The sequence below is a fragment of the Pistacia vera genome, unplaced genomic scaffold (assembly GCF_008641045.1).
Source record: "Pistacia vera cultivar Batoury unplaced genomic scaffold, PisVer_v2 Contig69, whole genome shotgun sequence".
In the NCBI taxonomy this organism is placed as follows: domain Eukaryota; kingdom Viridiplantae; phylum Streptophyta; class Magnoliopsida; order Sapindales; family Anacardiaceae; genus Pistacia; species Pistacia vera.
The window spans coordinates 510908-535234 of NW_022196545.1; the positions used below are offsets into that span (position 1 = coordinate 510908).

General features: G+C 34.3%; 1 protein-coding gene across 1 annotated transcript; it reads right to left on the reverse strand.

The window, feature by feature from the left end:
* Positions 1 to 7384: 7384 nt before the first annotated feature.
* On the reverse strand, positions 7385 to 17064 carry LOC116113732 (ABC transporter G family member 29-like). Its single transcript, XM_031399893.1, has 21 exons — positions 16775 to 17064; positions 16278 to 16653; positions 14379 to 14588; positions 14180 to 14264; positions 13927 to 14086; positions 13717 to 13847; positions 12849 to 12939; positions 11976 to 12277; positions 11209 to 11807; positions 10963 to 11123; positions 10745 to 10854; positions 10509 to 10662; positions 10264 to 10419; positions 10007 to 10182; positions 9565 to 9897; positions 9100 to 9474; positions 8881 to 9014; positions 8569 to 8796; positions 8294 to 8465; positions 7941 to 8195; positions 7385 to 7850 (listed from the first exon to the last, which is right to left on the reverse strand). The coding sequence occupies exons 2-21, from the start codon at positions 16640 to 16642 to the stop codon at positions 7578 to 7580; spliced, it is 4470 nt and encodes a 1489-aa protein (XP_031255753.1). The 5' UTR covers positions 16643 to 16653; positions 16775 to 17064; the 3' UTR covers positions 7385 to 7577.
* Between the last annotated feature and the right edge of the window lie 7263 nt (positions 17065 to 24327).

A 24327-nucleotide genomic window follows, 5' to 3' on the forward strand; every position in this document is an offset into this window, starting at 1 on the left:
TAATTATGTTAAGATCTCACATCGGGATCTCACACACACCAACTGTGGTATTTAAGCTTACAAACTCTCCCACCTATTAGGCCGGTCTTTTAGGGTATGCTCTCCCTTGGGCTTGAGTTCTAACATCGGTGCTTTCCTTGAGAGTTGGGTTGTGGAAATGGTTTCTTATATGCTAGATTAAGGTGTAGTGTGCTCTCTTTGGGAAGGGGTGCTACATCAAATAACTGATAGGTGAGTGAAGTCGCCCAGATGGAAAAGGGTTACAGTTGATAGAGTGAAAACCACCTTGGATGTCGACTCTTTGGGGGAGAAGGTAATGTTAGGATCTTATATTGGGATCACATATACATCAAATGTGATACTTAAGCTTAAAGACTCTCCCATTTATCAGGCTGATATTTAGATTAAGCTTTCTCTTAGGTTTGAGTTTTAATAAATTATCTTGATTTATTTGACTTATAAGATGTTTTATGACGGTAAAAGGTAGACATACTCTGACGTGTCTTGATACCTTCAAAAGGGCAAAACAGAGAAAAAAAAAAAAAAAGGGGGCAGGTTTATTCTATTACGGTGGTGATTAATAGTGCATATGATGGTTGTACCTAATGGTTGAGAAGTTGCACATTGCATTTAGTAATAAATCCAACCTCACACTCATGACTCAACCAGCCAACCGCCTCAACCTCGAACACTACAGCCCTGACATGCCTCTCTCACTTTTCTAAGTTTGTGATTCACATTTCACTAATTTCCATGGTTTTCTCCTTGTTCACATTTTTTTATTTAAAATATTAAAATAAGGACAAATTCCTTCGACTCATTGTTTCCAACCTCGCAAACATATGTACACGTTATCAAAATATAAATAACAAGAATAATATCATGCTTACAAATACTTTTTATTAATTTTCTCTTATAAATATGACATGATAATTTACAGTAGTTCTCATTTAATCAATTACAAATTATCACTTCACATATGTGAGAAAAAATTAATAAGAATGATTTATCGACTTATCTTTATTAAAACAAGAAAAACAAATCTCATAATGTATATTAGATATAGGATATTTATATCAGTTAAGTTTATAATTTTTACAGTAATAAAAAATATAAAAGATATATAGATTGATGATATTAAACGTTTTATTGAATCAATATTACGATGTTATTAATCTTTAATTTCTGTATACCGTTATTTTATTAAGTGATTTTAGTCACGTTTTATATTTTCAAAGGGCATTCTAAAGAGGTGATGTTTGTTGGAATTTAGGCATATCAAACAAATGATGATGAAAACAACAATTTTCTTATAATTAAATTATTATTGGAAGTATCAAAGAAGTTGCCTGGGGTAGGTGGCATGCCGAAACCGTGTGGGAAATAACAAAGGTTGTTCAAAATAGATTTAATCGTTAGCCCAATTAATTAAGTCTCTAAATCTAGCTATTTACTAGTTGTTTAGCAACATTTATCTTATGTGTCACTTCAATGTCCTGTCTTTTCTTCATCAAAGTGTAATAATATAAACATATAAAATTGAGCCATGTGTTATTCCTAAGTTATTGGTAGCTATTATTTATTAATATTTTAGGAATATTTAAAGAGTAAATACTTTTTCTCACCAAAGGCTTGCCTTTATGACTTTTCCAACTCGAAAGGTTTCAAAATACCAATTAGTACTTAGAGTTTATATTATGACAATTGACAGCCGATTCCACCAAAACCCCTTAAACCTTGCGTTTGTCGACCATGCCAAATGCCAACAATTGATCTATTTGTAAAATGCGTAGCTGCCCCTCTCAAGTAAGATTTTGACCAATCTCGACCATCAAAATCCATCTACCACCAAAAGACTCACTAACGTTGCTTCTTCAAAAGTTCCAATATCCTAGACTGAGTTTACTCTCTATTAGCCGCCGAATCAGAAAGTGTATTCTGGGTAGTAAACAAAATATAAACTTTGCATAGTAGATTGGTATTTTGAAAGTTTTTGGGTGGAAAAGTGTCATTAAGGCAAACCTTGGATGGGAAAAAATTGTTTACTCATATTTAAAATATCTTTGATGAAGTGTAGCATATATGCATGTGAGAGCTAAAAAAAAAAAAAAAAATCATATTATATACTAAATATAATTTTAATATGTGACAAAATGAAACATTTGGTAAGTTGCCATTAGTTTTTTATTTAATAATTTATAGTTTCTTGATCATTAAGTATATGTTTTTTCCACATTAATTTAGAAAGCAAATTATCTCTTGATTGTTGCGACACTCAAAAGATTATTGAATTTGCATAGAAGAAATCAATGAGTAAACTGGAACATATGCTCTTTTGTTCCCACCCAATTTTCACTTTATTTATTCTTTATACATTAACCAAAAATTTATTAAAAAAAAATTCTTAAATTAATTAATCTAAATTCTTAATTTTGTTTTTTTTACTTTATTGATTAATTAAACATTAACCAAAAATTTATTAAAAAAAAATTCTTAAATTAATTAATCTAAATTCTTAATTTTGTTTTTTTTACTTTATTGATTAATTAAACATTAACCAAAAATTTATTTCTGGTTCCATTCCAAGTATTTCAAATATTTATATTTTTTAGTAATCTTGTGATTGGAGCTAAAAGGTAGAGTGGAAAAAGTTTGTTTACTTAACATTTTATTGAATGTGCACCTAATTCTAAGGCCAATTAAAGTTGCAAACTTGTAATTGGTGGAAATTGATTTAAACGTCTTAATCTAAATATGAAAACATGTGGTAAGAATTTTCGATATATCTGTCTAATAAAATCTCGACGTTTTTATTTTCAGTTAGAAAAGAAAACAACAACATAAATTATAATGACGAATAGAGAGATAAATAGAAGATTAATGATAAAATTTTCACCCCAGATAATTAAAGATAATTAATTTCTCTTAATGGTTAAAAAGAAACTTGCATATATGGTGGAGGGTTATCTAAGTTGCTTGTTTTTACTAGTCTTAACATCACTAACAAATTTTTCTACTATTAAATATGTGGAAATTCAATAATTAGTTTACCAAACTTGTTTCATTATTTTAATACTTTTTAGAATAATATTTTGAAAAAAAGTATTTGGTTCATTATTTGAAAATTAACAAAAATACCCCATAGGTTTGTTTATTTACTAAACACCTCTATAATAAAATTTTAAAAATTAACAAAAACACCCCCACCCTTCCATTAAATACCGACAGCTAGCCACCACCGCCGGAGGGTGGCCGGAGTCATCGTATTGGGGCACGACTGGTTAGATCTAGCCAGTCATGCACCGATATGTCATTTTTCGGCTAGATCCATGGTGGATCTAGTCAGAAAATGTCTGATCTACAGCTAGATCTGGCCATTGACGGCTAAGTCTGGCCGTCGTTGATTATCAATGATGGCCATATCTTTGGCTGTCATTGACGACTAGCTACGGCCAAAGATCTGGTCATAAATATGGTCTTTTCCAACCAAATTCATAGTGGATTTGGCCGGAAAAGGCTAGATTAGCGCACTATCGGCAAGATCTAGCCGGTAGTGTGCCATTATACCAAATTCAGGCTAACTTCTGGTAGTGGTGGCCGGAATCTAGCAAATGTGGGTTGCTGTGGTGTTTTTGTAAATTTCTTAAAAAAAATTTGGGGGGTGTTTAGTTAAATTAAGAAACCTACGGGGTTTAAAAGAATTAAATAAAATATAATAATTTTAAGAATAAGAAAATAAATGCTTATTTTGGATAGAAAAATTGTGTACCAAAGGGCCATATATTTTTAGTAATCTTGTGATTGGAGCTAAAAAGGTTGGCTATAAAAAGTTTGGTGACTTAACATTTATTGAATGTGCACCTAATTCTAAGGCTAATTAAACTTGCAAACTTGTAATGGGTGGAAATTGATTTAAACATCTTAATCTAAATATGAAAACATGTGACTAGAATTATTGATATATCTGTCTAATAAAATCTCGATGTTTTTATTTTCATTTGGAAAAGAAAAAAACAACATAAATTATAATGGCGAATAGATAGATAAAGAGAAGATTAATGATAAAATTTTCACCCCACATAATTAAAGATAATTAATTTCTCTTAATGGTTAAAAAGAAACTTGCATATATGGTGGAGGGTTATCTAAGTTGCTTGTTTTTATTAGTCTTAACGATCACTAACAAATTTTTCTACTATTAAATATGTGGAAATTCAATGATTAGTTTACCAAACTAAGATTAATATTCAGACAATTTCTTTTAGGGGTCAAGTGTAATTTTTAACAAATAAAAGGGTTAGAATGAAAACTGCATTAGGGAATTGCATTATAGGGGGGCTAAAATAAGTTCAGTGAATTAGGGGGCCAAAAAAACATAGCGAACACTGAGGTGTATATCAAATTTAAATCTTTTGTGACATCAACGGTTGAAATTGCGCTTAATATATACAATAATGTACATTAAAAAAGATAAATATGAATGTGTGCACGTAATAAGGTGATTATATTAAAAAAATGTTTTGATTGAAATATACAGAGTCTATAACTTATGTTATAATTTTATACAATAAAGAATGCGACCGTATTTATGTGAATAAAAGCTTAAATTATGTGGCATGGAAAGGTACTGGATTTATTTATTTATTTTGATCAAATAATTTGACTTATAATAAATCAAAGTACACATGTATCCAACTCAACCATACTTATATCTAAAATCTTCTAGCTTGTAACTAATTCCTGCAAATTTTTATTTAATTAGTTTAGAATTATGATAGAATTTGAGATATGATATGTTTATACGAGGAACAAAAACCTTAAAGAACAAAAGACAGAAAGATTAACTGACAAAATTATAAGTATAATATAGATTTAGGTTATTATATAGTCTTACGTTTGACTTTAAATAATTCTTAAAAAGACTCTAATTCCTATTCTAATTATATAATAGCGTAATTGTAATTCCCATTTTAAAAGAAATTGTAATTGCAAGATATTCTAAATGCCTAATTTTACTTATCGTATCCTTTTTGGATATCTCCTAAAAAAAAAAAAAATTGTTCGTGACATTAATCCACCCTTAAGTTTCTCTATAATTATTAATATCAGGTAGCGATAATACTTTGTTTAGTTTAGTAACATTTGGTCGAGTAAAATCAAAAAGTAACATTTTAATTCTTAGGGGCTAAAAAAAAAAAAAAACTTAAGTCTCTTGTGTAGGGAGCTAAATGTTACTTTCTGAATGTTATGAACCAAACGTACTTAGCCTAAACTGTAGGGACACGTCAATTACAAATTTGTATGGCAGTGAGAATGGACGCGTAGAGCGGTGGGTGGCGGGTCTTGTGTTACCGGGGGCCGGTCGAGGCCAAGTGGTCAAGGTGGTGGGGTTGAGGTTAGGGTTTGGGCTACGTCTAGTCACAAGTGGCAGCCACACGCTTTGCGTATTATTATAAACTATTGTTGACATTAATTCAATTCTAAATTATGAAGACGCCAAGGTCGGTATAATAAAGTGTGCTAGCATCTTTCAAGTCGGGCTATTAAAGGCTTTTATTTTCTTTAGTGGTTTTGAGTGAAGTATGAGAGTTGTCATTTTCACCCCCCTTGTTATAAAGTCCTTGTATGAGGTCCGTCCATTAAAAGTTTTACTATTCATCCACGTTTGACACCTAAAAATATCGTATCTTATTGTTTGCAAAATTATCCAACGAAAATAAAGTTTACGAGGTTTGAATTTTTATAACTAAGTAGACGTGTTTTTGGTAAAGAGCATTTGTGTGAAATCTAAAAATAAACTTATGCGGGTTTTGTCCCAAATTAAACAAATACCGATCAAATTGGACTCAAAATATTTGACAAAAGGGATTTTATTTAAATGTTTTTACTTTAAAAAACGAATACAAAAATGAAAATAATATTTATTTCGATAGGATAAATATGAAGTATTTTAATAATATAATTTAAATTTTAATATTTTATTTCATCCAACATAAAATTATCACCAAATCTTTTATAAAATTAATAAAAATCTTTTTGCCAGACTGATGAATAGAATTTATGTAAAATCTGGAAGAATAATCAAAACAAAATTGTTGAATTTATTTTTTGAAGAAAGAAATTAAAATGATAGGGTGATGAAAGATAGGATGTAGGATAACTTCCGTGGAGCCACTCACATTATAACTCTTTTTTCTCCATCTATAGAGTAGTAGTTGGGATGATTATCTGACACGTGTCTCCACGCTAAAGAGGACGCGAGGACACGACGCGGATGAATAAATTATAAATGCACGCACCTGATCCGACAGTGATGGCTTCAGTCACCTTTGTTTTTTTTAACAGTGGTTAACTTTACTGTCGTCGTTAATACTCACGATGCTTTGTCTTGTTGTACCTTGAGATGCTGCCACCGGGACCCACTGCTGACTCGTGCTTCGATGCTTTGCACGTTTGTTAAATAAAGTTCGTTCCTGCGTTATCACGTGAAGCCTTTGGGTTGTAGACTTGCAGTTGGTGAAGCTTGCTGACATCCGTTATGGATCAAATCCGGCCCAATAACAAAAGGCTCCAGCCCAACAAGTTTGGTCTCCACAGTTGATTTTTTTTTTTTTTTTTTACGGTACATTGCTGGTAAAATATTGTGGTAACTAACAAGTAACAATATTTTGGTGATTAGAAGGACCATCCATGTGGGTAATAACAAAGGTTGTTGAAAGTTGATTTATTTTTTAAGCCAAATAATTAATTAATTAATCCAAATATTTGAAGTTTATTTCTAATGGTACCAAAAAAAAAAAAAAAAAAAAAAAAATTCATTGATAAAATGTTGTCAAATTATACCAAATCATGTAAATTGTTGTGTCTTTTCACATGATATGTATAATTTATATTTTATACATATTAAATCTGGATGTTTGTAATTGTTTTATGGAGTAAGGTGTAAGCCATCTAAATAATGGTTTAATGACACTTTTCCATTTAGAGACTTTTAAAATACCATTTTATTACTCAAATTTATATTCTTCTGATTCAGATATCGATGCGACCTAACACCATCACCATTTTTTTCCCCGATCATCACTCACTAAAACACCTTACACCTTACTGATGTCGACCATATTAATTGTCGGCAATCGAGCGTATAGGGTTTGCGCAGCCCTCCATTCAAGTCAAATTCCGATCAATTCCAATTACCAAAATCTAACCTTCCACTATTAAAAGACTCATTGACATTCCCTCTTCAAAAGTCCTAACAGCTTGTAACGAGTTTGCCCTTTATTCGTTGTTAGAATATAAATTTGGATAGTAAAGTAGTATTTTAAAAGTTTGAAGTCAAAAAGTGTCATTAAACTATTATTTGGGTGGTAAACATAAAAAGAATTGGAAGAAATCAAAATATAACATTTTGATGGTAATATGAATGCATTTCTCATTTTGGGTGGTAACCTTTTACATTTACATTTACATGCCCAAACTCCAAAACTTGTAAACTAAACTCATATTCCTTATTTTCTGCTGATTAATTTGATCTGTGACACATGCTTCAACAAGATTCGGCTATGGTGAATTCTCTTCTATCTGGTTTGGAAGTTCAAAGTCTTTATGCTGTAGGCAAACGTGAAGGCAAAGAAGACTGTGAACCCAACCAAAACTGCGGCCACTGGTCCCATGAAGTTTGGATCAAACCCAAAATGGTCCTCAATGTACCACTTTATACTAGGCCTAGTTTCCATTCCGGGCACTCGAATCGGGTCTTCGACATCTCCGTATTGTGACACGATCAATCCGTACACTGTCCACGCTAACGGGCAAATCCAGTAGTACCATACCCACCACTTGGGAATTCTCTGAAATTTCAACAAGTAGTTTGTGTTAGAATGCATACGGTTAAGTTGCGTTTTTAGTTGCTCGAGAGTCAAGTAAGTTGATTAACATACCGGTCTTGGGATGTAGAAGCCGGAGAAGAGAATGAAGAGCGCGTAGAATGCTGCTGCGAATATAGCTGCTACTTGGTGGTTTGGTGTGATGGAAACAGTCATCATTCCGTAGTATGTCCAGTATAAGAAGGAGAAGAATGTGACAAAGAAGAACCAAAAGAATTTGGCTACTCTCCATTCAAAGCTCACCATGGAATACACAATGAGGGTATAATATATGGTTTGAACGAAGACGTATGGTATCTCGGAAACCACCTGCAAAACATAAAATTGCAATTGAGTAAAGTTTGTTGAATATGGACACAGAAAAAGTTTCTAAGTATTGACACCTAATTTCAGTTCCTTAGACTCACCTGTGCAAGGGCATAAGGTAATGCAGAGTACATTCCGGCAGCTCTTTCGCGATAAAACACCGTTCTTTCAATTGCTACTATTGGTTGTACCGTGGAGCAGTTATTGACACCGACAAACAATATAGCAGAATACATGGCACCAATGATCATGGTAAGATCACTTGTGTCCTCCCTGAAAGAAGCAGAACATTGAGAATGTGAGTACTTTTTGCAGGATATCGCAGTTACTATTAGTGAATGAGGACTTGAATTTTGTGAATGAGAAATCTACTGACCTTTTAGTGCCAACTTTCCAGAAAATTGTTCCAACCATCAGAGCAGAAGCCAAGGTGAAAAAGTATCTAACAAGATTATAGTCAGGACTTCTCCAATAAGTCCACCACTGCTTCCAAAAACAAGACTTGAATTGTCCCCATGAAGATTGAGAATATTGAGTGGGAAAGTAAAGGTCTCTTGCTCCTGGTGGTGGTGTGCTTAACTCCTTAACCAATGCCTTGTTTCGCCTATTCATACACAAATGTGTTAGTTCAGAAACATAGAACATATTTGGTATCTCATGAAAAGTTACTTTTTCTGAAATCACTCACTGGAACAAAGCTGATGATTTGTAATATTCGGCAAAGTCCATGTTTAGACGAACTTCGGCTGCTACTGAGCTCACTTCTAGCATCCATGTTGCTGGATTGTATTTTTCTTTAATTTTAGGGACTCCAGGAATAGCCTATGAGTTTACATTAGATGAATTAGATAATGCAACCTTCTTTTCAAACTACTAGAGGAAGAGCATTTCAAGAAGAGTAAGGTACCTCAAAATATTCAATGATCTTGTGAGAATTTTTTCCCAGTGGTCCTGCGTAGATCACTTGTCCTCCTCTCTTCATCAGTAGCAACTCATCAAAGGCTTCGAAGATATCGATACTAGGTTGATGAATGGTGCAAACAACAGTCCTACCAGTATCCACAGTGTTTCTCACAGTCCTCATAACAATGGCAGCTGCCCTTGCATCGAGGCCAGATGTTGGTTCATCCATGAAAATGATTGAGGGATTAGCAACAAGCTCCACTGCTATTGTCAATCTCTTTCTCTGCTCGGTTGACAGCCCTGTAACTCCTGGCAATCCCACTATAGCATCCTTGAGACCAACTAGCTCTACCAATTCCATCACTTCATCCACAAAAAGCTGAAAGGAAAAAACCAACAAACTGTTTTAGTACTTCAATTTTTTCCGAACACTATGTGTTGATGTAGTTGTACTGGTCATTGTTGTTACCATCTTTTCCTCTTTGCTGACTTCTTTAGGGAGCCGAAGGAAAGCTGAGTAAATCAAGGATTCTCTAACTGTGACTTGGGGCGAGTGGATATCGGTTTGTTCACAGTACCCTGAAATTCTTGCAAAGGTTTCTTGTTTCTTAGGGAATCCTGAGATTCTAACATCACCTTCAATGTAACCGCCAGTCTTTCTTCCAGCCAAAACATCCATCAAAGTTGTCTTTCCTGCTCCACTGACTCCCATTAGAGCTGTCAATAGTCCAGGCCTGAATGCACCTGTTACACCCCTAAGTAGCTGGAGCTTGTCCTCTGCTACACCTTGCTCTTTCATTTCCTGATACAACGACCAAATTTATGAATAACATTGACATTTGGAATTCACAAGGACTCTTGATACAATTGCTATTTCTTATTGTGCAGTGATGAGGAAAGGAGATTCTTACAGGAGGCATGTCCACAGAGTAATTCACAGTGTCGAATGACATTGCAAGAGGAGTGAAAGGCAGAACCATTCCTCTTTTAGCAGCAACACCATTGGCTGTCCCAAGAGAAGCATCACCATTTCTACTTAGTCCATTGCGATTGGACCTGCTGCTTATTCTCTGGATTATCATTTCCCCTACAAAATTTTAAGTCCATTTAGAAACTTGTAACTAAGTGTGGATAGAATTCTTAAGAACAATATCATGCCATTTCTTACTTGAATTGTTCGTGCCGGCAGAAGATAGTGATCGAGGGAATGAATCTTTCTTTGATTTTGGCCTTACTAATCTTGGTTCCTCCTTTGTTTCCTCCTGGCCAGCCTCAATCTCTGCGGCTGTTTCTTCAGAAAGTGTTGCTTGTGGCTTTCCAAGAGCTAATATAGAGTACAACAATTAGTCACCACAATGAAGAGAATAAATTTTTCACCAAAAGAAACACCTTGAACACAATGTAAAGACTTACGATTTAGGTACATGAGCGCAAATGTAAAGAGAACATTGAACAGAACTGTGAACCCGAAAAGGGCTGCCACACCAATCCAAAACCAGTTTCTGTCAGTGGGAACATCGAAGGATCTGAGCACTGCCACTCCCAATGTGGTGACATTGTCTGCGGCCTGAAGTCCGACAAGCACATTGTCAATATTGCAATCACTTGAGATATGTGATATGACACCATAACATAATGAAATAACATACCATTTTGTCCATCCATCTAGGAGCATACATTTCATTCACAGCAAAGGCATTGAAACCATATGTCAAAGGTGAAACCCAGTAGCCCCAACTCCACCATTTTGGAATTTGACCTGTTACCAATGAAGCAACTCTCATGTTAATTCATTAATCATAATTATAATTGCTATCTACTCTATTTTATGTGTTATTTTATTTTAAGGTCAGGTTGTCACATTAACCTTTAGGAAGAATGAAACCTCCCAGCAAAAACACAAGGAGGAGAGTGAGAGCACCGCCCGTATTGGAAATGATCATAGTCCTGCACACTCCAGCAATAAGCCTGAAGATCCCAGCAGCCATTTGTTGAATCAGAAACACCGCTAGCAGATGCTTGAAAAACCTGAAAATGTGTATGTAATAAGTTGCTATATTAGTACTCATTTTCTCATCTTATCTTAGTATTAACATTCAAATAATAAAGTTACCTGCTAGCTTCTGGTGCAAATCCTATTGAGTAATATGTCAAGGAAACCCAGACAATGGACTCAAAAGCAGATATCGGGATTCCGAGCAGGAAAGTTGGGAGTGTGAATGTCCAAGCAGGATGAAACTTAAGGTCTCTCTGCTTGTAAAACACTGGAAGTCTTGAAATCATGAGTGAAAGCTCAGCAAAGCCATTGAACATATTATTGATCAGTGAAAATAACAATGCACCAATGTATAATGCTCCATCGTCTTCATTTCTGGTATGCAATTTAGACCTTATAAACACTGTCGATGCAATGACCGCGAAGATAATAATCTGCGTTGTCTTGAACACATAGAAAAATGCATTCCTCTTGATCAATAGCCACTCTTTGTCCCAACAAGTCTTGAGTAGTTCCATTTTCGGGACAGAGTATTTATCGAAAACTAGAGCTGCCTTGTGGCCCCTGGACTTGTCAAAAGGCGCAGATAGCTCATTCTCAAGATGCATTCCTATATGGAATCTCTTGAACCTATTTGCAAACTCAGTCACTGAAATGTATCTGTATGGTCTGCTCCTGTCTGCCCAATATTGCTCCTGGTCCTTCCTGGAAGTAACCTGTAGCAATTCTACCAATTCAGCTACGTGTCCAAACAATATGATTTACTTAAATGAAACTGTTACACTACTGAACCAGTACCATTATCGAATTAGTTTAAAATAGTCGATCGAAATTATGTTACTACTCGTGTTATGTATAAAAGTGATATCACATGATTTTAGTACCTCTTGCAAGAAATCAGCAGTTCCCTTTCTCTCAGGGCATCTGAACCCACAACTCTGAAAGAATTCAAGAATGTTATCTCGTGGGCCCTGGTAAACAATCTTGCTTTCTGATAAGAGAACCACATCATCAAAAAGATCAAACGTCTCAGGAGCAGGCTGAAGAAGGGACATCAAGATCGTGGCGTCAGTGAGGTGCACAATCTGCTGCAAACACTTCACTATTTGATATGTTGTGGAGCTATCTAGACCAGTTGATATCTCATCCATGTACAGTGTTTTGGTGGGTCCAACAATCATCTCCCCTGTATCAATAATCACAATTTAACAATCTTTCGATCAACATGACTACAATATTGATCCGATAACATTACAATGTCTAACGAATGTGAACCCATTTCAGTATATGTGTGAAAAAAATGTTTTTTAACAGTACTGAAAACATTTTCAGAGTGACAAGTGTGATACTTATCCGATAACATCATGTAGTATAATACGAATGTGCAGAAAGTGTTTTTGCTAGTATTGGCAATGTTTTTTAAGTGTCAAATATATTTTCATTTAGAACTAGTTCCGGTCGTAGTTTCAATTGCATGCTAATTTATGTCATTTTCAGAACCCATATGAAAAACAATATTAACAAGGTTATTCTTTTGGCTGCAATTCTCAAATGTGAAATGAAACTGACATTTCAGCTGTAGAGAAACATAAGGCCTCCTCCACCTTCTGATTCCAAATATGTTGAATTGAAAGATTTAGAGTTGGTGAGAGTTCAACTAATTCAATTCAAGAAATTGGCTTCAAAGATTGAAATTGCCAACTTGGTATTGCTCATTCTGTCTAGACAAAAAATATTAAAGAAAATATAAAAATAACCTGTTGTTACTCTCTTTTTCTGTCCACCAGAAATGCCTCTTTGCATCTCATCTCCAACAATGGTGTCCTTGCAAATATCAAGTCCCAAAATCTGTTCAATCCAAAACATGAATAGATTATTTTCCATGGAAATTATAATAAAAATTTAATTAACTTGGAGGGCTCTGAGTTAACAAGTTCATGATATGAAAAGTTGGTACCGAAAATTAAAAAAAAAAAAAAAAAAAAATTGGGCCCTCATTATCCACCAAGAACAAATATGTAAAGCTTGTTAAAAATGTGGTTCAAACAGTTGAAATATTGTATTTTGCTTAAATCCTACATAGGTTAGGAAACTAAGGAGTCAAGTCTTAGTTTCTTATATAAAAGGGGTGGGATTTTCCTTAAGTCCCACATTGGATAGTCAAGCTATACACAGGGATATTAGGCTTTGATTTGAGTATCCAAATCTATTTTTGGAAAGTTTGTAATGTTTTTTTTTTTTTGGTAGATAGTAGAGTTTCTTTTGTAGTGCTATGTAAGTAATATCACTGAACCTCATTAATTTCTAGTGTTATTTATTTTTGCATTTATTTTTGCTATTTATTTCTGAAGTTCATTTCTAGTGTTATTTATTTTTGCATTTATTTTGGCTATTTATTTCTAGTTAACGTTAGAGTTTCTTGTTTTCGTTGCATAACAGAGCTAGACAACAGGAGAAAATGTGGACACAAACTAAAGTCTTAAAGTTGGTGGACCTATATGATCTTTAACTTTGAGTTGTTGAAATCTAATTTGCTCGACAGTCTTCACATCTTTCTTATCTTAACCATTATGTTAACAAGAAATATGACTAAAAAATTAAAGAATTAAATCCCAGTTTAATTACCTTGAGAGTGTAGTCTGTAATGAGACTGCTCTCAACTCCTTTCATTGCAGTTGCCTTCATGAAGAGATCCACTTCGGCTTCTGGCAAAATGCTAGCATGTTTTTCTCTTCTTGCAAGTTCAGCGAGGAGTTCTACAAACATAAATTATCAAATTAAAAGTTGTACAAAGATGTGATTTATTTTATTTTATTTATTTATTTTTCTAATTACCATATCTAGATCCAACTCCTTGGCATCTAGCTGAGAAATCAAGAGTTTCTTTCACAGTCATTACTCCAACGTGAACATCATTTTGGCTGATATATGCTGAGGTCTTTTGTGGCTCAAACTCATTCATCCTGTACCCATTATATGTAACTTCTCCTCTAACCTGCAGTTTCATGTAAAGAATAAAAAAGTTGCCATAAATTAAAGTAATTTAATTCTTCATGCTACAATATTTTGACCAAGTATTGTCACCGACCTTCAAGCTTGGGTCCAACTTTCCAGCTAATGCAAGCAAAAGGGTTGTTTTCCCTGATGATGGTGGACCCAGTAAGAGGGTCATTCTGTAGAAAATTAAAACCTTGAGGGTTAATACGGATTTCTTTATCTGTCATTCGGATATATAACTGTTTGTATTTTAGGTTCCAATGATTAAGATTTATGTTATATTATTATACCTTGATGGTTTTATGATTCCTGAGGCATCTTTAAGGATTGTGAGTTTAGTTGTCTTGGCCAAATTGATTCCAACCATGCTAAGAACCGAATCTGCAATGTTTCTTGCAGCATTTGGGAGAGTGGGAAGAGCTCTGTTACCAACATGGCAATTGGCTTCAATTGTTAAGTGTTCAAATCTAACTTCAACTGTTGGAAGTTTAATCCCCACCCTGCAGAAATTGTCACATAATGAATTAATGAAGATTTAATCAATAAATAAAGATGTTTTTAACATTTAAGTTCGATAGTGAGATCGCATTAATTACGGTAAAGAAATTAATGGACGAGAACAAGACAAAAACATGTCAATTTTGATTCCTTTTGAAGCAAATTTGCCCTTGCCAAAATTCTTCCTTTGGTTTATTTTGTTTGGCTCTAATCTGAAATTCGTAGAGACTTGCTAGCAACCACAAAACTATGTCTATAACACATATAGAACAGTTCAAGATATCAAACAATTAATATTATTAGAATGTGAATACTTTTTGGTAATTGATGAAGAAAAGACAAACAAGAAGACAAAGAAATTTAAGTTTTAGGCAAATTTTTAGTTTAGGAATTTGTAATTGAGAATATTTGTTTTCTGTTTACTTTGAGTTTTATTAGGAAATAATAATTGGTTTAGGATTTTATTTAGAGTTAAAATAGGACAATGAATTAAATTAGAGTAAAAAATATGAATATAGTAGAAAAAAATGTCCTATTTTACCTATAAATAGAAGGGTTAGAACTAATTCAAAGTTATGAGAGAGGATAGTAAAGAAAGAGAGATTGTGAGGATACAAGAGGTTTTAATATAAGGGTACCATAGGGTAGAGGGCTCTAGGTATCGGGTAAATACCAAGGGGTATTAAACACCATAGAAACAAGATGTTTGGCTGAAAAATTAAAGGATCCGACGATCGCTCAGAATGAAGATTGATAGTGTGATGAAACACTTGTATCGTATTCATATTATTATAATGAAAATCCTCTCATCTGTGGATGTAGGCAAGTTATGCCGAACCACCTAAAATATCGTGTGTCTTTGTATGTAATTTTGTGTTGTTCTTTATTATTATTTTTTTTACTTCTCCGATTTCCAACATAGTATCAGAGCTTATTTTCTTTAGGGACCTATGGAGAAGGGGCATATGGAAGATGAAGCGAAAATTGCAGGGTGATAGTCTACAAGAATGTCGGCCCCAAGATCGATGAGAGAAAGCCATCGAGACTCCAACAAAGAGTGGAGGAAGAAGAGATGACTCCAGCAGAAGATTGGAGAGAAGAAGCCAACACTAAGGGTGTTGGAGAGAAGAAGCTAACACTAAGGGTGGTAGGCTGAAGTTGTAGAAGAAAGGAGGAGTAAGAGAATGAAGAACAAGCTTAGAAGATGAATTACCAAAAATGTTCAAGGAGGAGTGTTGGAATGTGAACACTTTTGGGTAATTGAAGAAAGAAAAGATAAACAAGAAGAAAAAAAAAAAAAAATTAAGTTTTAGGAGATCCAGCGATTCCTAGAATGAAGGTTGATGGTGTTATGAAACACTTGTATCGTATTCATATTATTATAGTAAAAACCCTCCCATTCGTGGATATAGATAAATTATGCTAAACCATGTAAAATATCGCGTGACTATGTATATTGTTATTTGCTATTCTTTAATTTTATGTTTTTTTACTCTTGCGATTTTCAACAAATATATAATAGTAAAACCTTTAGCCATCAGCCTAGTAACTAACTTCAAATATATAATAGCAAAACCTTCAGCGACTAGTCTAATAACTGAACGTAAGTATATTATAGTTTATTTAAATGATTAAAATATGTGGCTTTCTCTTGCAGGAATTCGTTAAGAACATATTGAATAAAAACTTACTTTTCAATTCTATTTCTGAACTTGGTCAAGAATTTTTCATTGTCTTCTTCGGCAACTCTAAAAAGTTTATCGATGAATTTTTGGCGATCATTGACGTCAAGTTTCGTGACATCAACTTCTTTGTGAGGCATTTTTTGTCCTGGAGTTTCATTCTCGAGATAAGACTGCATAATACTTGTTCTCAATCTGTCATAAGTTGGAAGCTTTTCAATGGCAGCCCATCTGAGAGCTTCCTCATCTTCATCAATTCGGCTACTTCTTCTCGAATCTCTACCTCCTGCAAATACCTCCTCCATGTTCCAACTACTCCTGCTTAAACTCCTGCTTATGCTCGTTCGCCGCGAATTTCTCATGTTTTGATCCATTTTTGCTCGCCCTGGTTTTCAGTTTTCAGGAAAAACCAAAGATGATTAAAAACCTAAGAGAAAAAAAAAAAAAAAAAAAAAAAAAAACCTAAAACGTTTCATGTTTGTCACATTATTCTGGGATTTTTTAACCTTTGTGTGTATGAAGAAAGACAAAAGTGAAGAGATGACTGCAAGAAAATTAAGCACTTGCTTAATTCCTTAAATTATGATTAGATCAAAATACAGAAAACTTGAAGCGCTCAAGTACTCTCTCTTTATGAGAGATAGAGAGAGAGTTTTAGATCGTTTGGTGGAGTCCTGAAATAATCTTCTGTTAAAAACTTTCCTCTATAATTTTTCTCACTTTGTAATCTCTCCAACAATCTCTGAAATAGTCTCTCTCTAGCTTCTCCTTTTTTCCTTGAGAAGAGAAAGTGAGAGACAAGAGAGAATTGCAAGTTTCAATCTTCAAGCTTTAGCTCTATTTATATATAGAGGAGTTTACATGCAAGGTGTGAGAGAGAGACAGAGAATAATCTAAATTGGAATAGTAAAATTAATTGATTAGAAAGAATAAATATTATAATTTGAACATTTGGAAAAGGGTGTTCAAATATGATGGGCAGGGGATAAAGCGTGCTATTTCCTGAACACTTTCTTGCAATTTGTTTTCTGACTTTGATCATTATTTAGTTTGTGGGGTCTTAATAAAGTCACATGTGGTATTTGGTGAAATTGTATCACTATATATAGGCTATATTAAGTGTATTTTGATTTTTGAGAGTTGTTGAATATCATTGATAAGAAAGTCTTGCTTGCCCAACTCTATTACTAATTTTATGGCTAAAATAAGAGTTGACTTATGCTGACGTTATTGAGCACCAATCAGAATCTAAGAAGTCATTCCACCGTCCAAAACATGACACGTCTTTAAAGGCAAGATGAATATAGCTGTTACAGACCCAAACAGACTCAAGAATTTGTGCTCGAGTGATTTTGGTTTGCACACCTGTCCAAACCCTATTTAATTTAAAGATATTATTTGAGTTCTCAACGACTAGGAAGACATGAGAGATCTACACGACACCATGCCACTTGCAAAAGTGTGATCATTACCTTGAGCTAAACGAGTATAAATAGGTAGCTCCCTCTCACAAAATATAGGTTAGACATTCATGCATTCAACAAATAAAATAGCCAAGACAGGCTATTAAAAAGAGATTGGCTTGACGTTCTCTAAGAACACTTAGCACACCAAACCCTTGTAATCCCAGATCGTAGCTCGCGAGCTCTTGTAAGCTTGTCTAGCGATCAGAATGTAATATTTATATAAACAAACACAGTGGATGTAGGATTAGCTTTAAGTATTTGAATCATTATAAAAATCATCTTGCCAACTTTTTATTTACGTCTTTGCATACTACTGTGCTCTCAGTACCTTACCTATTCACTATAATCAACTCACGTGTGACTTCTTAGCATTTTACACGTGTGAAGTCGTTGGTGTCAAAATCAAACATTAATAGTTTGGCACTAGAAAGAGGGCAGATTTCATAATTTTTCTTCGTGAACCACCCTTGGGTAATCGGGTTGGACGATAGAGACTCTTGAGTGTATTACTCGAGTGGTTTTGAGTTCGATTCCCCTACCCTTGGGTAATCAACTCACGTGTGACTTCTTAGCATTTTACACGTGTGAAGTCGTTGGTGTCAAAATCAAACATTAATAGTTTGGCACTAGAAAGAGGGCAGATTTCATAATTTTTCTTCGTGAACCACCCTTGGGTAATCGGGTTGGACGATAGAGACTCTTGAGTGTATTACTCGAGTGGTTTTGAGTTCGATTCCCCTTGTTTGCTAATAGAGGTGGCCACTGGAGGGTTTACTCAATTGTTAACTTCAAAGTTGTAAGGAATTGGTCGAGGTGGCTGAGACACCCGTGGTCACCGAAAAAAAAAATTGTTCATGAGTTATTAGTCTTTTATTATTATTATTTTCTTTCTCTCTCTTATTATTATTTTGTATAGAAAAATTATGTTATATTCTTTCTCAATTTTCTTAAACATATATTTGTTCGTTTTAAAATATGACTTTTGAGATGGGATGATTTCGTTTGCCAATATTATTATGTGAACACAATTTTATTTCAAGTTTTCCTGAAAAAGAAGCAATTTTAACCATGTAAAAGCTATGTATAAACGAGGGAACTTCTGCTTATTAATTGGTGAGAGGTCCATGGGGGGGTTATGATAAGAATTGAAAATTGAACAATATTATTTTTCAATGAAATAAGAAAAATATATTATTCAAGATTAAGGCTATCTATGTCTACGTTTGATATCAAAATTCTCACCTTAAGAACATTGAAAATTATACGAAAGAAACAAAAAGGATAAAATACTTCTATGTTCATGTTTTCTAGAAGTATTTTCTACTTGGCAAAAAAGTCTCTATCTACTAATAAAAATAAGGTAATTTTATGTCAAAAATCAATGTTGATGTTGAAGATTAAGGCTATCTATGTCTATGTTTGATATCAAAATTCTCACCTTAAGAACATTAAAAATTATACAAAAGAAACAGAAAGATAAAATACTTCTTCTAGAAATATGAGTACATATTTTCTAGAAGTATTTTCTACCTGGCGAAAAGTCTCAATCTACTTATAAAAAAAAGGTAATTTTATGTCAAAAGTCAATGTTGATGTTGAAGATTATGGCTCTAAATCAAGTTTTCTTGGCAATTATCCTTCTAAAGTTGAAAGAGTCTTATTAAAACAAGGTAATTATATAATTTTTTTACATTTGCCAAATTAATTATAAAACTATTTCATCTTTGACAGCTTCTTTCTGTTTTTATTAAACCAAATGGGATAATAAAATTATTGGATTGGTTTTGAATGGATGAAAATTAAATTAATATCCCTTTCATCTTGTAAGACTTTTTCTTCGTGGTAGGTGAATAGATATGTTTACTTGAACAGAATAATTTCATTTAAATTAAAATTGGTTAGGCTACATGGGGTCTTCTCTAAATTTGAAGAATCGTATTTTCCATTTATTGATTAATTCAGTAAGAGTTACAAGCTTTATATAGGGAGGATAAAATCTATGGAATCTCTTAATTATGCCAATTACAATATACAGACATAATTAAGAGATTACAGGATATCAAAGACATTATGAGTATCCTAAACTAACAAAATAAGAAGATCCTGAAATATTCAAGAAATATTGCTAAAATCTCAACACTCCTCTTCAAGTTGGTGCGTAGATGTCACACATGCCCAACTTGTCTAAAACTTGTGAGAAAATACATTTGAAGACAACTTTGGTAAGAATATCGGCCAACTGATCTTCTAAACGAATCTTAGGCAATTCAAAGATCTTTTCATCCTGCTTTTCTTTGATAAAAAATCTATCTACTTCAACATGCTTCATATGATCATGTTGAACTGGATTGTGAGCAATGTCACATGCTGCTTTATTGTCATAATATAACTGGATTGGTTGATTAGATTGATAGCCCAAACCTTGCGAGAGAAATCTTAGCCACCAAGCTTCACAAATCCCAAGTGCCATTCCCTTAAATTCTGCTTCAGCGCTTGAGCGTGCCACAACATTCTGTTTTTTGCTTCTCCAAGTGACTAGATTACCACCTACAAAAGTGAAATAATTAGAAGTAGATTGTCTATCATCCACTACTCCAGCCCAATCAACATCAGTATATGCATTCCCATTTTGGTAGTCCTCATTTTTAGTAAATAGGATTCCTTTTCCAGGAGCATGTTTTAAATATCTCAAAATACGTGTAACTGCGTTCATATGTTGCTCTCCAAGATTATGCATGAATTGACTGACTATACTCAATGCATAAGCAAGATTTGACCTAGTGTGTGATAAGTACATCAATCTTCCCACAAGTCTCTGGTATCTCCTTTTGCCAACTAGTATTTGATTAGTCTCGACTCCTAATTTCAAACCTTCTTCGATTGGTGTATCAGCTGGTTGACATGCTGATATACCAGTTTCCTACAACACATCCAAGACATACTTTCTTTGTGATAGAAAGATACTTTTGTTAGATCGAGACATTTTGATTCCAAGAAAATATTTCAAAGAACCTAGGTCTTTCATCTCAAATTCCTTTGACAAGTATTTTTCTAGGGCCTTCCTTTCTTTTGGATCATTTCCTGTAACCATCATATCATCCACATATACAATAAGTGCAATGATCTTTCTTTGCTATTTTTTAAGGAACAGTGTGTGATATGAATTGCTCTGATAGTAGCTATTCTTGTAACCACCATATCATCCACATATACAATAAGTGTAGTGATCTTTCCTTACTATTTTTTAAGGAACAATGTATGATATGAATTGCTTTGATAGTAGCCAAAAGATGTCATAGCTTTTGTGAACCTCCTAAACCATGCCCTCGGAGATTGCCTCAACCCATGTAGAGATTTCTTTAACTTACATACATTTTGGCTGTGCTTCTCTGGTAAAATACACCCTGGTGGAGGATCCATATAGATCTCTTTTGACAATTCTCCATGTAGAAAAGCATTTTTTACATCGAATTGTTGTAAGGGCCAATCTAGGTTTGCAGCTAAAGATAATAAGACACATATTGTATTGATTTTAGCTACGGGTGAAAATGTTTTTGTATAGTCTATCCCATAGGTTTGGTGTACCCTTTTGCTACTAGTCTTGCTTTGAATCTTTCAATTGTACCATCAGCTTTATACTTCACAGTGTAAACCCATCAACATCTAACAGTCTTCTTTCATGGTGGACGATCAACAAGTTCCCATGTTTTATTCTTCTGTAATGATCTCATCTCTTCATTCATAGTATCTTTCCATTTTGGATCAGATAAGGCTTCTTCCACACTGTTATGAATAGATACAACAGATACTTGATTTACAAATGACAAATTTGATTCTGACAAATGATGGTTAGACATATAATGACTCATAGGGTATCTAACCTTACTAGATAGTTCAGGTTGATATGTTGGTTTAGGAATCCCTTTAGTACTACATGATGGTAACTGTTTCCTAATTGGTTCAGGCTCAATTGGTTTAGACTCAATTGGTTCAGACTCCAAACCAGGGACATTCTCAACAGGAGATGGTTGTGGTCTATCAGGTATGAGGGACTCGGATTGAGAGACTCTTTGAGCGGATTCAGATCTACCTCCATATTTTCATTATCCATTTCATCTTCTTGTTGATCAACAGGCCTATTTTGTGAGTCATGGTCTTCCATATCTTGAACAACATAGTCAAGAGTCTGAATTTCTTCCTGAAAATACTCCTTTTGAAGTCCAGACTCAAAAGAAAAATACATGAATTCTTCATGAAAAACAACATCCATTGTCACAAACATTTGTCGAGTTGAAGGATGGTAATAACGATACCCCTTCTGATGAACACCATACCCAACGAAAACACATTTCAATGCCCGAGGAGACAACTTGTTGCGTTGATGTTTATGAAAATGTACAAATGCAACACAGCCGAAAACATGAGGTGGTAAGTTCATGACCGCTGGAGCATTCACTGCTTTACTAAGAGCCACTCTCTGATTAAAAAAAAAAAAATTGCTCATTGTAGAGTACTCGCTGGAAAATTCATCGGTGAGTAACCATTCATCCGGTCATCGTCAATCCAAGAAAGAGAAAACGACTACCATCAATTAACCCAAACCCCAACCATCCTATCTAGCCAACCAACTTGCCGACCACCAATCAAACCACCATTGCCATTTCCATCTCAAAACCAAATCACCCAACAAATCAATCACCATATCACATCCAAAGCCAGAAATCAGCCCAAATCAAACCACCATATTGACGATAATCAGTCAAACCCACCATACACAAATCTCCCATATCAAACATCTCCAATCAAAACCAATCACCCAACCACCAACTTAAGCCACTACAAACACCATGGTCAATCAAAGAAAAAACCAAAAAAATCCTACCATCAATCAAGTCTAGATTAGTGCTAGAGAAGAAAATAAACCATCATCAATACACAACCAAGCCTAGCAGCCGAACCATTGCCAACCTAGCTGCGAAAGAACCGCTAATTAGCTGTTGTCTCAACCGTTGTCATCGCCAACCCAGTCATGAAAGAACCATTGATTTGCTGTTGTCTCAACCGTTGCCATCACCAACCCAACTGAGCAAAACTCGCTGTCACTAACCTGCCATAGATGACGCCGATTGGCCATTTCCAAGAACAGATGTCACCGCGGGTATCCCAAACCAATCTAATCCTGTCGCCGATTACTGCACCAATCTGCTACCATCCTCCGATCAATGCTGGCTGTCCACTGCTAAGAAGAGAAGCCAATGAAGTTTGTGTTTCAGAGAAAAAAAAAAAAAAGAAGAAAAAAAAGGGAGACACAAGTGAGTGAAGTTTGTGATTAAGAAAAAGGTGACTTTGTGGTTTAAAAAAGAGGTCAAGAGTCAAAGAGTTAAAAAAAAAAAAAAATGGTTAAAGTAAAAAAAAAGTTAAGAAAAAAAAAAAAAAAAAAAAAAGGATGTGTAGGGAAATTCTATGCAGAAACCCGGTTCCAAATTTCGTTGAAACTTTAACAATGGTAGCTCAGAATGAGAGTCAGCATGCACAGACGTAACCCAACAAGCCCAACAACAAGAAGAAGAGAAGTTTTATTGCTGCTATTGTGAAAAAGGAAGAAGATGTCATACAGTCTTCATCACTTGTAGCCACTACTGGAAATGATGGTAAGTCTTTAAATATGTATACATCTGTTTTTAATAGTGCATGGATAATTGATTCTAGTGCTACTGATCATATGGCATTTGATTCTAGGTATATTTCTAACCTTAAAAACACCCTCACAAAAATTTGTTTCTACTGCCAATGGTGAGTCCACCCGGGTCTTTAGGGAAGGATCATTAACCCTTGACAACACTTTCCACTTAGAGTCTGTTTTAGTTGTTCCACTGCTAAATTATAACTTCTTGTTTGTCTCCAAAATAACCAAAGTGTTATCTTGTGTGGTGATTTTTTGGCCTGAATTTTGTGAGTTTAAAAGTATTCAAACAAAACGAACGATTTGTTATAGAATTAGACATGGACAATTATATTACTTGGATTTAGAGTCAAAACATTCTACCATGTTACAATAGACTATGATAGTAGATTACTCAAAAAAGGATAAACATAAATCTAACATTTGGTTATAGCATCGACATTTAGGTCATGCTTTGTTTGGTTACTTGAAGAAACGTTTTCCAAGTTTGTTTGAAAAAAATGATATTAGTAACTTACGCTGTGATGTTCGTGAACTATCAAAAAGCCATCGGGTTTCCTTCCTAATAAAATTAAATAAAAGTCCAAGTCCTTTTATGCTTATACACTCTAATGTCCAAGGACCATCACAAGTTACTACTTTAGGTAGCTCTCATTGATTTATTGCTTTTATTGATGACTGTACAAGGATGACTTGGGTATGTCTAATGAAATCTAATGGGGAGCTTAATTCGATATTTCAAAGATTTCACAAAATGATTTGCACTCAGTATAGTGCAAATGTTCAAGTTCTCCGGAGTGACAATGGTGGAGAATATCAAAGTTATGATCTTTAGCAATACTTGGCCACACATGGTATTATTCATCAAACTACTTGTCCCAACACACCCCAACAATATAATGCTGCTGAG

Coding starts and splice junctions, on each gene's coding strand:
- LOC116113732 (XM_031399893.1), bottom strand. CDS start 16,642: ATGGATCAAAACATGAGAAATTCGCGGCGAACGAGCATAAGCAGGAGT. Junction 14,265..14,378: donor GGAATCATAAAACCATCAAG/GTATAATAATAT, acceptor AATTTTCTACAG/AATGACCCTCTTACTGGGTC. Junction 10,183..10,263: donor TGCCGGCACGAACAATTCAA/GTAAGAAATGGC, acceptor AAAATTTTGTAG/GGGAAATGATAATCCAGAGA.